At 38.8% G+C, this 17,390-nt stretch overlaps 1 protein-coding gene across 4 annotated transcripts in view; it reads left to right on the top strand.

Annotated features, from left to right (window-relative positions):
- The window catches only part of CEP350 (centrosomal protein 350), a 170,859-nt gene that overhangs the window by 58,256 nt on the left and 95,213 nt on the right, over positions 1–17,390 (top strand). For 2 of the 4 annotated variants that reach the window (XM_075528019.1, XM_075528023.1), the window contains 6 exons: positions 1,545–1,658; positions 5,571–5,717; positions 7,477–8,135; positions 8,748–8,869; positions 14,439–15,499; positions 16,944–17,094. In XM_075528019.1, coding sequence (XP_075384134.1) covers positions 1,545–1,658; positions 5,571–5,717; positions 7,477–8,135; positions 8,748–8,869; positions 14,439–15,499; positions 16,944–17,094 — 2,254 coding nt within the window. The remainder of the gene's footprint in view (positions 1–1,544; positions 1,659–5,570; positions 5,718–7,476; positions 8,136–8,747; positions 8,870–14,438; positions 15,500–16,943; positions 17,095–17,390) is intronic. The other 2 variants (XM_075528033.1, XM_075528028.1) reach the window with 2 other exon arrangements.

Here is a 17,390-nt window from a genome sequence, read left to right on the forward strand (position 1 = left end):
GCCACTACATCATCAGCATTCCTTCTTATGATAGTTAGCATACCATACTTTTCTGGCTTTCCTTTGAGTTTAGTTGCTCCTTTTTTATTTTTTACTTTTTGCCCTAATCCAGTCCTCCTTGACCTATAAGTATTGGTATGTCCTACCTGGCCTTAGTTCTTTGATTTAAAAAATATATATATGCGAATGAAGCAAACTCACCTAGTCTGACGGCTTTTATTTTTTGAGACTGATTCTTCTCATATTTTTTTGTCTAATTCAGATGTCTTTTCTGAACTCAGACTTGTATTTATCTGTTAACTCCATATCTCCTTTGGGTATGTAATAGGCTTCCCATGCTTCGTATATTCAAGTAGAGCTCTTGGTAGCCCTCAAACCTGCTCTTCTGTTAGTCTCTTTATCTCAGTTTGTTATGTCTTTCTAAATGTTTAGACCCAAGATGTTGAGTCACCCCTGCCCCCTTACTTTATGCACACTTTATCCAAGTCTTGTCAGAAATATATTGAATTATGACTGCTTTTCCCACCTCCATCACCCTGGTTTCTAAGCAGCCTTCAGTCTCTTGCTTAGTTTACTACAATAGCCTCCTAACTGGTCTCCCAGCTTTTGCCATTTTGTCTTTCAGTCTTTTCTCATCACAACACCGGAGCAGGTATACTAAACCAGTTCAGATCAAAATCCCCCAAACTTCTCATGTCTCTTGAGTAAATGCTGAATTTGTTACAATGGCCTATAAAACTGCACAGTCCGGCCCTTCAGTTACGTCTCTCACCCAAGTTCCCACTGTACTCCCCTGCTCATACCGCTCACACTGGCTTCCATGCTGTTTCTTGGACACAAGGTTTGCGCTAACTTCAAGCATCGTACTTACATTTACTCGCACTTTGCCCAGTATGCAGAATTCTATGCACATTTGGAAGCATGGTATACTTAGATCTGCAATTGAAGTAAGTTTTTCAAATTTGTGTGTAATTAGTATATTTCCTTCCTTTGGAGTTTCAAAAAATTAATTAGTGGTCACTAATTTGTAAAATATCTTGACATAGTTCCCTAGTATCATTATAAAAGGATGTGATTCAGGGATGCTATAGTGAATATTTTGTGAAGTTTTATTCTAGAAGTTCATGGCTACCTCAGTTATATAGGTATTTGTAATGAAATTGGGATCTGTGCAAGTGCTCATCGAGGTTTAGCGAATGCTGTGACCCTGACTTAGAAAGCATTATTACTGTGCCTTCTTTCCACTGAAGAAATGCGGTGTATGTCTCAAGGATTTCTTGGGGGGCGGGCATGAGGAGAACAAAGTAAGCATTGCCTAGATGTTAAGTAGTAATCTTTTCTATAAGAGGAATTAGCCAATTTGTAATAAATGTTGACATGACTATATAAGTAAATGAAGTAATACAAAGGTTATAAAAGTTGTTTTGGTGAAGATTGCTTTCTCCCTATCAAAATCATGTAATCTATATTGATTTTTGCTATAGTGGGGAGGGAGGTTGGCAGTGTGGGAGTCATCCCAATATTTGCTGCATTTCTGTGTTTAGAAGATATCTCTATAAAAGAAAAACCTGCTGAAAAAAGTAAGGAGAAGAAAGTGGTCAAACCAGTAAGAAAAGTCCAAAAGGCAGCACAATTAACAAGTCCAGAGTGCAAAACAGGTCAGTTTTCTCAATTTAATTTCCCTCTATGAATATAATTATCACTTACCAAATGTTTATTTTGTTGGGCATATATGAAAATTCATTACTTTTGATGTTTTATTTTTGTGTGTTATGTGCTTTTTTTGAAATATAATGGACATAGCACAAACTGTACATATTTAGTATATAGTTTAAGTTTTCATTATGTATATCCTTTTGAAATTCTATGTTCAATATATATTCACAATATGAAGTTATAACTATCATTCTGAAGAATTTTTCTCCCATCATCAATTAAAGCCTATAGTTTTCATGTAGTAAATTTTTATATGCAGGGGAATTGCTTTTAACTGGCACTGCCTTTTCCCTTTTTCTCAGGAGATAGTTAGTGTCGCACAACAAAAGTTCAGTAGTCCAAGGAAGCTTTGGCCAATCTCTGTATGGATCAAGACGGAGAGATGAGAGTTCTCTAATGCCAGAGTGGTTAACACTGCAGGCTGGCTCCAGATTGCCTAGGTTTATAACCTAACTCTCTCATGTCTAACTGTGGTCTGATAATAAAATTTTGGAGGCAGGGGATGTCTGACCTCTGATCCTACCAGAGGGAAGCAGAAGCAAACGCCACGTCAACCCCAGACCAACTCTTGTTAACATGAGTTCTGATTTGCCTTTACCATCAGCCTTCCGTATCGTTCTGATACCAATGGTCCCTCCCACAGCACTGTGCTTTTCAACTGGGTTTGATACTCTGTTGTTGTGGCCACACAAAATCCACACCGTACTCATGATTATGGGCTTTATTAGAGACGTTAACAGATTACAATGTAATGTCAGTGATGATCAACGTGCAGCTCTTTGATCGAGACAGCCTTTTCCCATTATATCCACAGGGCAGGCCTCGCTCTCTGATCCTCAGCTCTTCAGCCAGAAGACCCTTTGTCCTGTCCTCTGCTCTGGCAGTGTTACAGAGCTCATTTAACACTGCCAGTAAAATGTCCAAAAGGCACCCTGCACCACCATAATCCTTAACCCATAGGCGCTAAGTTCTAGGCCCATAGGTCAGTAAGCCTAGCTCCTCCAATAAAGTGGCTGGAGGCACCCCACTCTGAAAGTGAACCACCTGCCTAAATGCACTCAGCTTTACTTGCTTGTGGCCTGGGAATTCCACTGCTCTGTCTGCTGCTCTGGTTCTTGGTTCTGTTGCTGCCACTCTTCTGGTTTCACAGCTTTTCCTCCTGGACCAAGGAGGTGCATTGTGCAGGAATCCCAGAGCCCATACGATATGATCCACTCCTGACTCTTCATTCTTGATGGGAGTGAGATTCATTCTTCTTCTGTTTAGGTGTCTCATTTATATCCAACAAAATTGCAAAACTGATTGACCCCCATGTTCGAGTTCCAAGTGATTTTAATCATAATTAACTGTTAATAAGCACTCACAACTGAATCACATAATTCAGTCAGCTTCTTCCCCTATCTTCTTTTATCTAGACACATCAGGAAAAAGTTGTTTGTGGGCAATTACAAAGATTATGGCTAGAGGAGCCATATCAAGTAACCCATTACACTATACTTCCTTTGATACAGTAATTTTGCTATGCCTCAGTTTCAGTATACGCAAACATTTAAGTTAATAGGTAAGTGCAAGGCACTTGTGCTGTCCAGAAACTCAGCCTGATTCATAGAATGGCAAGTGCCCCGTTCTGTGATATGCCTAGTGGTGACGCTCGAGGACAAAAGAGAGTGGTCCTGCTGTGCGCAGATAAAAAATAAATTACAGAAGTAAACTAGCGCATGTATTTTAAAAGTAGCTGCCCTGTTAAGGGGATAGTTTGAAATGAAGCACAGGGATCACTCTACCTGATGAACATTGATCATGTACTTATCCATATTTGTTGTAACCATGGCAGACAGAAAATACGTAGGTAGACACAAAATATGCTAGTAACACTTTATCTATAGTGAAAGCCCTCTCTTCCCCCTAATGATAGCATGAGACTATTTCAGAAATCAAGAATCCAAGAGAAGCCATACCGTTTATTCAGAGGCCAACAGGTACAAATAACTGCACAGTATTTTCATAGTGGCTTGCTTTTGATTCAGAAAATTAAGCTGAAATTGAAGAGAAGCCTGTTCTCTCATTTTGGTTGAGAACATAGTTTCTAATAGATAGTCTGAGCCTTAGACTGAGAACTCTTTTTAATATTTTAAAGAGACAGTTTAATGTTAATAACAAGGTATAAAAACTTTTTTTAATTGCACACATTTGAAATTGATCCTTTATCATAAATGCTTTCATTAAAACTTGTTTTAATTTTAAATTAAATATCTTTTTTAGATCTAAATAGCTATCTGTGTTACAATATAATGATACATTATGAAAAACTTGAAAAATAGAAGAATCATACAAATAGTATATACTAGTATTATTTTACCTATTAACCCTATGGTCATTTAAAAATCACAATAATATATGACTGTAATCATTATACATATCAAATTTTATCTTTTTCTTATAGCATCTTTTCTCCAGACAATTTCTGATGGAACTTGTAATTTGAAATGAGCACACAATACTCCATCTAGTAGATATATACTGTATAGGTTGAGTTTTCCCAGCACATTTTTATGCAGTTTTGTGGTAGAATTGGGTGCCTTGGCTGATACTCAGGTTGGCTTATACTCAAGTATGTACAGTAGTTTAATTAACCCTTGGCCATAGTTTATTCACCATTTGTCAGGTTGTTTATGATATTATGAAAAATGACATGGAGAACCTTTTCACTTATTTCCTTCTGGGTTATTTCTATTTTGTACATTTCTTTAAATTGTGTGATCAAGGAGAATAAATATTTGAGGGGGTTATACAGCATAGTAGTATACTGAATTTTTTTGTCCAGATCTGTGTCCATTTACATTTCAGCAAGCAGTGCATAAGTAGAATGATTATACTGCAATGTTATTGTTATTGGCTATTAGTGTATAAATTTTTTTCCAATTTAATTAGGTTTAAAGTGCTATTTATTCTTTTCATTCCATAGCATTAGCTTTGTGTTTAATAACATTTCACAAACCCGGGTTTACATTTTTATAGTTTCTTTTTAATGAAGTCTTTCATGTCATTTGTTGTTTTTTAGGTTATTAAATTTTGTGCAATGATGTTTAATTTTCTCTTAATCTGGAGATAGTAAATGATAAATGCGTTTCCTGAAAACAGCTATGGTTATTAACACACTTACTCTATTTTATGAAATTTTTTTTTAATTTTAACAATTTATTGGGGCTCATACAATTCTTTTCACAGTTCATATATATACATACATCAATTGTATAAAGCACATCTGTACAGTCTTTGCCCTACTCATTTTTTTCTCTTTTCATCTTTTACATTTTATTAGGGACTCATACAACTCTTACCACAATCCATACATATACATACGTCAATTGTATAAAGCACATCCATACATTCCCTGCCCCAATCATTCTCAAGGCATTTGCTCTCCACTTAAGCCCCTTGCATCAGGTCCTCTTTTTTTTCCCCTCCTCCCTCCCCCTTCCCCCCTCCCTCATATGCCCTTGGTAATTTATACATCGTTGTTTTGTCATATCTTGCCCTATCCGGAGTCTCCCTTCCCCCCTTCTTCTGCTGTCCCTCTCCCAGGGAAGAGGTCACATGTGGATCCTTGTAATCAGTTCCCCCTTTCCAACCCTATTTTATGAATTTTTATAATCATTTAGCCAAATGTTTTAAAATAATTGCAAAACATACTGGCTTTTGGAGGTTTAGGATTTAAAATAAAATTTATTTCAAAACCTTTTGACCTTGGCAGAAGATGAGCTTAAGTCTAATAACGAAGCTTACATGGTTGAGTCGATACTCTTTTTAAACTAAAATTTAAGTTTTAATTCATTGCAGTATTTATTTTTCAGGTGGTAGTCATCTGATAAGTACATCTTCTTGGCGAGATGGACAAAAATTAGTAAAGAAGATTCTGGGACCTGCACCCAGAATGGAACAGAAGGAACGAAGAACTGTGTCAAGTGACAGAAGTGGAAGAGACAGACCCACCAAATCAGGTGAGCACCTCTTTTTACAGTTGGAAGGAAGGCCATCTTGTTGATTGAGAGCATAAAAATGTTTTGTAATCAAATTATATAAGTACTTACACCCCTTTCTGTCAAATAGATTTTGACTCAGAATGGTCCCGAGTAGAGCTGGCTTGAAGAGTTTCTAAGGCCTTAAATCTTTATGAAAGCAGCAGTAGTCATCTGATAAGTACTGTAGATACTCGAGTATAAGCTGACCTGAGTATCAGCCAAGGCACCTAATTTTACCACAAAAACGGCATAGAAAATGTGCTGGAAACTCAGCTTGTGCACGAGTATATACGGTATAGCTTTCTCCTTCGGAGTGGCTGTTGGGTAAACACTTTTTTTTCCCCTTAAGGGTATGTTTATAGTTTTTGCATGATAAAATTTGTGTAGATTCAAAGACTTGAATCTGAACTTGAATTCTTTAGTTCTCTCTTTTTGAAGTATTTCAGAGCTTACTGAAAATAACTAGTTACCTTTTGATGAGCATTTCGGTTTTAGAAGTGAAAGTTTACAAGTACTTGAAGGATAGCTTTCCTTTTCAACAGCAAACTGTGCCTCAATTCATTTGAATTTCTGAATGGATTTAGTTAGAAATGGAATCCCAAGTAGAATTTGATACATCAAGGTCCTTGAATTGATCTGCTTTCCTTACATCTAGTCTGTAAATAAAGTCACGGGCTTTTGCTGTCACGCCAACAAACATTTAGGTGATAAAGCCATCTTTTATAAATTTTTTTCTATCACTCATTGGAGATTTGTGGAGACTTCACATCTATTTATTTATTCGGCAAATATTAATTGTGTGCCTACTACGTGGGAAGAAGGCTCTAATCTCTTGGGATTTAGAGTCAACTGGGATTCCTGTCCACATGCAGAAAATACGCAAGTAGAAGGAAATATTAACCTCCTTTCAACACCTCTCACTGAAGTCTGCCCTCTTTCTCTGGAAATAGATGTATAGCCTTTTAAAATAGTTAAAGTTTCACTCTTTGAAGATTTCCTATGAAAATATTAACGTTGCATTGTGATCACATGCGAGGCCAGTTTTATTCATCTCTTTACAAACTGACAGTGTAAATAAGACTTTAAGAAATGTCTGGTAAACGCATTTGAATGTAATATCATTTCATGTCATTGTGAAATAGATCACTATTGTAGAATTTTCAGAAAAATTCTTTTTTCTGTGTCCTCGTGATTTGGATTTGTCATTAGTAGTGTGGTTTTGGGGACGCTTTACAAATGATCATTTTTGTGATTTTTTTTTCATGTTTTTATGATTTTGTCTTAATCCCAACTAGGATGCCTTTTTAGAGGAGTGGGGAAGGAGAGAAGTTGTAATATTAAATGTGCACATCAATCCTAAGGACTTATTTCAGAAATGTTAAAAGATACATTTAAAATAAAGAAAGGGTTAAGTAGTTTTTTAGGAGATTGAAGTTCTTCTCTAAAAAGAGGCTTTGTTTCATTCCTTCCAGAATGCTCTTTAGAAAACCTTACACATAATGAATGTACAAATATGCTTTATACAATTGATGTATGTATGGATTGTGATAGGAGTTGTATGAGCCCCTAGTAAAATGATTTTTTTAAAAAGGAAAACTTTAGGCATTAGAGATTTGAAACTTAAAAAAAGCGAGAGATTTGAGATTAAGATAAGTGAAATTCCTTAATTTTTCATTTGGCGTAGTAAATCTTAGTGAATCCAGAAGTTAACGGGTCATTAACAATTCACATTTTGCAGGGAGTCGTATTGGAAGAGCAGAATCCGATCCCAGGTTGGATGTTTTACATAGACGTCTTCCGCGAAGCTCAGAACGACCGAGAAGTAGAGCTCGAGCTGAAAATAATATAAAGAAATCAACTTCATCCCTTCCTGATCATAAACAGGAAGAAGATACTGCCTTAAATAAGGATTTTTTACCTGTTGAAATTCGTGGCATCCTTGACGACCTGCAGCTGGATTCTGTAACGCAGCCGGCAAGGCAAGAGACTGGAGAACTCCAGCCCCAGAAGCCACCAGCCCCAGTCCCAGCTCCCCGGAGCCATAGCCCAGTAAAAAGAAAACCTGACAAAATAACTGCTCCTGAAGACCCCCCTGTCATTTCCAAAAAGCGCCACTATGACACAGATGAGGTCCGGCAGTACATTGTTAGACAGCAGGAGGAGAGGAAGAGGAAGCAAAATGAAGAGAAGAAGGCTCAAAAGGAGGCCACTGAACAGAAGAACAAGCGATTACAGGAACTCTACCGGAAACAGAGAGAAGCCTTCACTAAAGTGAGGAATGTGCCTCCCCCGGAGCCTTCAGCAGCTAGGCGACTACAAGAAACATATTCCAAATTGTTACTAGAGAAGACCTTGCTTGAAGAGCCACCTCATCCACATGCTACACAGGAAATGCAGGTAACAGCAGGGGCAGCAATGCAGAGGTTAATTCATGGTTAGGAAAAGCTTAGTTACCATACTGCTAGAAAATTACCCACCACTCCTAATATTCAAGCAATGCTCACAAATAATTTGTCATCATGGTGACCGCTTATGATATTTATTTCAGGTGAAAAGTATTGTGGACTATCATGGGGAATAGGATTGAGTCAATTTCCCAGTGATTATGCATGCTCTCTGTTCAATCACACTGTTGCTATGACTTTTTAATCTCATCATTATTAAAAAAAGAAAAACTTTTGGTTATCTCTGCTGAAATTAGAGAATAACATGGCAAATTGTGGTGATCTTATGAGTAATGCTAATGTTTGAACACTAGTAACATTGACTACTTAAAATGAGGCTTGGGAAGGTCAACTTCCTCTCAGTTACACAATACTAACTGCTCGTGTTGGATTTCAGATGCAGTTTTGCTATTCTAAAGTTAAGTTTTAATTGGTTTGATCTGGGGGTGGGGGATGGGGATGAAACCCCTCCATTTATGATCTTTGTCGAGCTGAAGTGATTTAATGTTTATGTGCTCACTCTTTGTGATAGGAGTCGGATAAATTTGATCTTCTTTCCTCTTAGGCCAGACCAGGGTATCAGCCATCTGGAGAATCCGACAAAGAAAACAAAGTGCAGGAACGTCCCCCAAGTGCATCTTCTAGTAGTGACATGTCTCTATCAGAACCTCCACAGCCTCTTACAAGGTAAGGAGGGGAGAATGAAAGATGCTTAGGGTCTTCCATGACATTCGGTAGGCTGTTGTAGCTCCAGCCCTGTTGACGGAGTGATGGCAACTTGACACCAGAATGAAACATTGCTTGGTTCTGCCTCATATTCAAATCACCAGCGTGGTTGAGTTGATTGTTATGGCTCTGGCCCCAGCTCATCTTACTGGGGATGCCCTGTGCTCTTTTTGGCCCTTGGCTTCTCCGAATGTGATGTCTTCCTCTAGCGATTGATCTCCTCATGAAGTGTCCAAAGTCATTGGCTAATTTTCAAAAGTAGATTACCAGCAGGCCTTTCTTCATAGTTTTTCTTAGTCTGCAAGCTTATTTGAAATACTGGTGGCATAACTTTAGCATGATCACGTGCAAACCATTACAATATGACACACCGAGAGGTAAGTGGCCAGGTACAGTGGCCTTAAAATACTGAGTGTGTTTTGCTGATGACTTTTGGTGTGAGCAAGAAAGCAGAAAGAAATTTACCATGCGATGATTTAATACTCTGACGGACACTTCAGCATTGTATATAGCTGCCCTACCCCATGAGGGAGCTTCACAGAGTTTGTGGGAAAAGGATGAACCTCCAGGGACAGCAAGTGTAAGAATAAGGACTTCTGGGGGTACAGTGGTGGGGTGGGGGAGGGTCAAAGGGAGCTGATGTCAAGGAGTTAAAAAGGAAAAGAATGTTTGAAACTGATTCTAGTAGTAATTGTACAACACTGCTTGATGTACTTGAACTGTGGGATGATATGATATCCGTATTAACTCCCAATGAAATGGTTTTAGAAAAAAAAAGATAAAGGGATTTCCCTATAAACTTCCCTTATAGTTAGTTGTACAGTATTTTCGTCCTTTAATGTCCAGTTTAATTGTCAGTTTCTTGGGGATGACTTACCTACAGGTGGAAACAGTCTTGCCTTCTCTAAATTAAGTATCCAACATTACTTTTTTGCATAAATTATAGTGAAATCGGTATTTGATACATTGTGGAGAATCACTTTCAAAAGATATTTTACATAAATATTCAAATTTCCTCACGACTCATAGACATTTGTGCATTTTACTTTTCTTAATGTAAGCCAGGTTATAACTTCATGTTTATTTATTTACTAATAAATCATTTTATTGGGAGCTCTTACATATAGCAATCCATACATCCATTATATCAAGTAGACATGTACAAATGTTGGCATCAACAATTTCAAAACATTGTCTTTCTTCTTGAGCCCTTTTATATCAGCTCCTCTACATTCCCTCCCTCCCCTCCCCCCCCTGTGAACCCTTTATATATTACGTGGTGCTATTATTCTTTATACAATACATATCTTACACCACCCATACTATCACTTCACCTACTATCCTGGTAAAAGAGACCCAGCTTTAGGAAACCACTGCTCATGTGAAGGGTTGGACTCAGAGCCATTGAGTCTATTTCGACTCACAGTGACTCTGTGGGTTTCCAAGACTGTTACTTTTTCCAGCAGTAGAAAGCCTCGTCTAGCTCCCTGGGAGTGGCCGGTGGTTTCAAACTGCTGGCCTTACGGCTTGTAGCCCAACATGTAACCCACTATGCTGCCAGGGCTTCTAAGGATACATCTTACCTTTTTAAAAAATCCTTTTTATTGGGGGCTCGTACAACTCTTGCCACAATCCATACATCAGTCCATTGTGTCAAGCACATTTGTACGTTTGTTGCCATCATCATTCTCAAAACATGTGCTTTCTGCTTGAACCCTGGGTATCAGCTCCTCATTTTTCCCCCTCCCTCTCCGCTCCACCCTCCCTCATGAACACTCAATAATTTATAAATTATTATTATTATCTTGTCATATCTTACACTGTCTGACGTCTCCCTTCACCCACTTTTCTGTTGTACATCCCCCAGGGAGGAGGTTATATGTAGATCCTTGTAATCGGTTCCCCCTTTTCCACCCTCCCGGTATCACCATTCTCACCACTGGTCCCGAAAGGATCATCCGCCCTGGATTCCCTGTGTTTCCAGTTCTTATCTGTACCACATCTTACCTTTTGAGACTATATTTGGATATTGACATGTGAACATAAGAATAAAGATTAAGAACTGGGTTAATTTGTTATCAAATTGAGGGATATGGAAGATTTTATCTCAAATTTCCCTTTAAAATGTTGTTGTAATTTGTGGTAAAGTAAAACAGAGATAAAACTGAGCAAGAAGTTAAATTATATCCTAGACATTTTAGAAAAGAGAGTGTGTGTGCCCCCCCCCCCAAGAAAATTTTATTTTAAAAACTTTGTTATGATTTGGGTGAAAATTACAGTGCAAATTGATTTTCCATTAAGCAGTTTGTACACATTTTGGTTCATGACATTGTAATAGCACTCTTCTAGCTTCTCCCTGAGTGTACCAAAGTTGTTTGTCCTTCTTTCCTATGCCTACCTTCCTTCTGAGCTTTATTCCTGAAGTATGTTGCTCCTTCCATCTCAGATGGTTGGTTTTTCCCATGTGTGGTTACTACATGGTGTTAACTGTTCACCTTCATAGATTTAGGTATTGTTTAGCTGAAAGTTGATCTATGGGAGTGAGTTGAATGCTCGTTTTGAAGGGTGTCTAGTGGTCTTTGTCTAAGGGGTACCACTAGTCTATCTAGCCAGTAAACTTGGTCTTTTTTTTTTTTTTTTTTGAGTTTTGTTCCACATATTTCTTCTACTTTATCCTTTTCAGGGTAGTTGACTGGTAGCCGAGCACCATATAGGTCTCTGGTCTCAGAGGCATAGAGGCATGAGTTATTTAGACCCATTATTTCCATGTGTTTCCCCCCCGCCCCCCCGTAAACCCCTCCCTTCCTTGTCCAGCGCACACTCTCTCTCTCTCTCTCTCTCTCTCTCTCTCTCTCTGAGAAGGGGAAAACCCATAGTTGCCCCTTAGATAGTGACTCACAAGCTTTTCAGCCTTGGTACCTACTCACCAAAGTGGATGTAGACTACTGTCTTGGTGTGCTGCGCTATGCCATTTAGCCTTGATCACCCTACACCATGGACCTGAGCCCCAAGCCTAGGACTCTTTCCCTGAAAATATTTGGCTATGACTAAGAAATGTTTGCAATTTTACCCTTATTTTCCTTCTAGATACTGAGATTTTTGCAGAGTAATACTGAAGATTTACTGCATTAAGTTTTCACCTCTTTGTCTTCTCCTAGGAGACTGTGAGGAGCTGTGGTGGCACTGTTGATTAATTGATGACAACGAGCTGTGTAAGGCGGGCAGCTCATCTTCACCAGCCCCCCTGTGGGAGGAAGATGAGGCTGTCTGCTCTCATAAAAATGGACAGCCTCAGACCAGAGGGTGTACACTGGTGTAGACATGAACAGGAAACAGGGAATCCAGGACAGATAAACCCCTCAGGGCCAATCATGAGAGTAGAGATACCAGGAGGGGAAGGGGAAGGTGCGGTAGAAAGGGGGAACCGATTACAATGATCTGCATATAACCCTCTCCCTGGGGGATGGACAACAGAAAAGTGGGTGAAGGGAGACACCGGACAGTTTAAGACACGACAAAATAATAAAATTTATTAATTATCAAGGGTTCATGTGGGTGGAAAGGTGGGAGAGGAAGGGAAAAAATGAGGAACTGATACCAAGGGCTCAAGTAGAAAGCAAATGTTTTGAGAATGATAATGGCAACAAATGTACAAATGTGCTTGATACAGTGGATGTATATATGGATTGTGATGAGTTGTACAAGTCCCCAATAAAATGATTTAAAAAAATTTACAGCCTCAGAAACACTGTATAGGGTCACTGTGATTCAGAATCAACTGCATAGCATTGAAGAATCTCCCTGTGAGGAGTTCCTGGGTGGTACAAGTAGTTAAGTGTTTGACAACGAGCTTAAAGATTGGCTGTTCAAACCCATCCCAAGTGCCTCCAAAAGCAGGTCTGGCCGTCTGTTTCTGGAAAGGCACAGGGGCTCTGTAGGTCAGCATGAGTCGCGTCCGACTGTACAGCAACTGACAGCCACAATTCTACCACCAGCATAGTGCCTGCTCTACTGTTGGCGTTCTTCATACTTGAATTTAAAACTCTTGATTTTCACTGATCATTAGGGTTTTTTTATTAAATACTTTTATTGGGGGCTTTTACATCTCTTATCACAATCCATGCATTCATCCATTGTGTCTAGTACATTTGCACATATGCTGTCATCATCATTTTCAAAACATTCTCTTCCCACTTGAGCTCCTGATAATCAGCTCCCCATTTCTTCCCCCTCCCTCCCCTACCCACCCTCTCTCACGAAAGAACCCTTGATAAGTTATAGATTTTTATTTTCATATCTTACATTGTCCTCCATCACCCCAACCCACTTTTCTGTTGTTTGTACCCCTGGGAGGGGGGTTATAGGTTGATCCTTGTGATCTATTCCCCTTTTCAACCCCCACCATCCTCTAATCCTCCTGATATCTCTATACTCATTGTTGGCCCCTAGGGGTTTAACTATCCTGGATTCCCTGTGTTTTGGGTTCTTATCTGTAGCAGTGTGCATGTTCTGGTCGAATCTGATTTGTAAAGTAAGAATTGAGGTCATGATAGTGGGTGGCAAGGAAGCACCAAAGAACTAGAGGAAAGCTGTATGTTTCATCGGTGCTATGCAGCACCCCTGACTGGCTCATCTCTTTCCTGTGACCCTCTGAGGGGATCTTTTCTATTTCTAATTTTCTTTACATTCCTTTGCCACCAGTTTAAGTCCTAATCACCTCATACTTTGCATTTGGATTAGCTTGTATCCTGCGACATAAAATCTGTGTTTTAGTCATTCATTCTTTTTACCAGCCCTTCAGTATAAAAGACTGCTCCCCCCCCAAAAAAAAAAATTTTTTTTCAGTCCCTGAGTTACCTTCTTCCAGATGCCGGTTTCAGTCCAAGCCTAGGACTTGATATTTCTCCATATTAGTTTGACCTAAGACTGCAGCTTGTCCAGATAATTTTGAATCATATTTTGGTCATGTTAGGTTAGCCATGCCACCCAGCTTTGTGTCATCTGAAAATTTGTTAAGCAAATCTCTATGTCATTATTCAAAAATAATGGATAAGATCGTGGAGAAAACCTCATGTCTTCTTAGTGGTCTTAGAAGTCTGGAAACAGGTGAACACACACTGTATTGCTAGCACATCTTTACTCTGTGGCTCACCTTTGTGGACATGCTGCTCTATATTGAATATTTACAGTTGATGATCACTTTATCATTCAGCTTTTGATGGTCATTAATTAGGTTATTTTGTAACAAATTATCTCGTTTCTTTAGTGTATACATTATTAAACATAAATGTTGAACATTTGGTAAAAGTATTGATTAGAATAATATGTACTATGTCGACATTACTATTTAGTAACCTTAAACATTTCTTTAATATAATATCGCTTTAAAAGGGAATGTTAAAGCCAATGATAAAAAGAATTTTGTTCAATGTCGTAAAGATTTTAATGGCTTTTCAGGAAAACAATTTAAATACTTGCATAGTTAATAGTTGCTGTAATAACTACTTTATTGTACCTTTTCTATTTCCAGAAGAGACTTGATGGAAACTACATGGATGCAGCCTGACAGATTGAGCCCACGAGCCCATCAGTCTCAACCACAGCCCCTTGTTGGACCTGCTGGAAATTTACTCTCCCATCTCTTACGTCTAGAACATGTAGGACTTTTGAATAAAGATTTTGAATCTCTTTTACCAACCAGGAAGAATCATAATGTGGCTTCAGGGCCACTAACTTTTACACCTCAAACACATCTGACCTCACCAGCTGCTTATCCAGATGCCTTGTTAAAACCTAGTGCCAGCCAATATAAGAGTAAACTGGACCGCATTGAAGCCTTGAAAGCAACAGCTGCTTCCTTGTCCAGCAGGATTGAAAGTGAAGCCAAGAAATTAGCTGGGGCCAACATTAACTATGGGTCAGCGTGGAGCCCTGAATGTGATGGACAGCAAGAGGTTCCAGAAGATGGACCGTGGATCAGGGCGAGAAGTCCGCCTGTGAAAGAGGACACAGAAGATGTCTTCTCTGCCCGAATTCAAAAGATGTTGGGAACCTGTATATCTCATGCGACTTTTGATGACGATCTCCCTGGGGTTGGCAACCTTAGTGAATTTAAAAAGCTTCCTGAGATGATCAGACCTCACAGTGCCATATCAAGCTTCAGGATAAAATCTCCTGGTCCCAAACCAGAAGGGCTGCTCGCACAATTGTGTAAGAGGCAAACCGAGTCTTCCTGCTCTGAGAGGCCAGCCTGTTCACAAGGGAAAGCCAAAATGTCTCTTGGTTCCAGCATAGACTCAATCAGTGAAGGGCCACTTCTTAGTGAGGGGAGTCTCTCTGAAGAAGAAGGAGGCCGGGAAGGGCGGACTCTTTTGAAAGTAGCAGAAATCTTAAAAGAAAAGGAGTTCTGTGCTGGAGAAAGAAATGCATATGAGCCCATCAAAGAGTTTCAGAAGGAGGCTGAAAAATTCCTGCCACTTTTGGGGCATTTAAGTGGTACACAAAACAAAGGACCGTGGGAAGAATTAGCAAAGGGAAGTCCACATAGTGTCATTAATATATTTACTAAATCTTACCAGTTATATGGGAAAGGTAAGACGAAGAAGTAAGCTGTATGATATGTGTATGTTGAGATGAATTACTTCATACTTCCTATGTAGTTCATATAGATAACAAACATACAACTTCATGGCTCATTATGAGAATAATGGAGACTTACATTGTTCATACTAGTTATCTTCTAAGTTATCTGTAAGGTTCCAACTAGAGTATTAGTGATTTATCTTTAAAATTTTGTTTCAGTTATTGTCATAAGATCGTACTTGATAGGTAGCTATAGACAATGCAGATCTGCCTTAGGAAACCTTCTTTGTGATTTTCAGGATTTGTGTAACTGAAATGCATTCAAGCCTTGCTGAGATCATAGCTGTGTAATTAAGTAGAAAATTAGTGTGTTTCTAAATTCAGCTATTTGTGATTTATTGTGAATGTTATTGGCAAGATTTGAGAGGGGTAACGGTAGCAATTCTAATTTAGAAACAAATCTGTTTTTATTAAAATTAAGTTTAATAGCAGTTAGACTTTACATAGTAATGCAATTTCATAGCTGTCCTAAAACATTAACTTCTAAAGTTCTTGACTTTTCCCTGATCTCCTGTAACACATTTTTCCTTCTCTGTGATAAACTTAATCTCTTTAAGTTCTTTCTCTCTTCTTCCTGATTCTGTCCATTTTATGACCTTAGAATTTTCGAGTTGTAGGGAGTGACGCTGAGCCGTAACAGTAGTGAGCTGTTTATGTGATGATTTTCTACTCCCATCCTATAGAGCGTGCAGATCATGTGACAAACTGATTTATTGTGCTCATCTTATGTTCAAGTGGTTAACACGCTGAATTCTATTAGAATTCACCTTTAAGTACTTTTAATGATATTGTGGAACCCTGGTAGTTATACTTTTTCATTTAGTCTCATATTTTAGGAAGAAATTGTTTACTCTCTTGGGCTTGCTTCTGAATCAGGCAGGTGAGATTTAGCTAAGGGAGTAGCATAGAAAGTTAATTGATAGTAGATTGATCATGTGTTTATAAATATTAAAGCTGAGTGTTGGGTACATGGATTCATTATGCTATTTTTTCCTACTGATTTGACTAGAAAATTGAACATACATTGTTTTATGTATATATTACTGCACCTTAAAGCAGGGTTCTCAACCTGGGGGTTGCGACCCCTTTGGTGGGGAGGGGTTGAATGACCCTTTCACAAGGGTCGCCCAATTCCAAACAGTAGTAAAATTACAGTGATGAAGTAGCAACGAAAATAATAATATGGTTGGTGGGTCACCACCACGTGAGGAACTATGTGAAAGGATCTTGGCATTAGGAAGGCTGAGAACCACTGATCAAGGTAAAAAGAAGCATTATAATAGAAGCAAAGAAGAATACCCCTAAGGTCCTGCTAGGAAACTCTCTGTTGGGAAGTGAGAGCCTGAGAGCGTTAGCATTTCTGTTGTTAAGCATACTTTAATTATCTTCACAGGGTTTGAAGACAGGTTGGGAAGAGGAGCATCTGCAGTAGGCCTTTTGAATACCACCACGACTCCCCTAAGCAGTGTTTCCTACGAAGATGACTTTGTCTCCTCGCCGGGGAGTGCATCTCTGACAGAAAAAAAATCACCTCTGGAACCTACGTAAGAATATGTTGGCAACATGGAATAAAATATTAAGAGGGAGGAAAATGTAAACCTGAAAACTGTGTTCTGAGCATTGGACACATTTTACTTGTTTAAAGATATTTATTATGTATTCAAGCTGCCTAGAATAAATAAAAGCATAGGCTCTAGATCTAGATGACACAAGTTTGCTGATTATTAGCTCTTTGATTGGGGGCACCTTACTCGGCCTTCCCGGTGCTCAGTTTGCTCTCATGTGACACTGAGGACAATAATAGTAGTGCCCGTCCCACAGAGCTCTTGCGAGTATTTAG

Source organism: Tenrec ecaudatus, chromosome 1 (assembly GCF_050624435.1).
Source record: "Tenrec ecaudatus isolate mTenEca1 chromosome 1, mTenEca1.hap1, whole genome shotgun sequence".
Taxonomy (NCBI): Eukaryota; Metazoa; Chordata; class Mammalia; order Afrosoricida; family Tenrecidae; genus Tenrec; species Tenrec ecaudatus.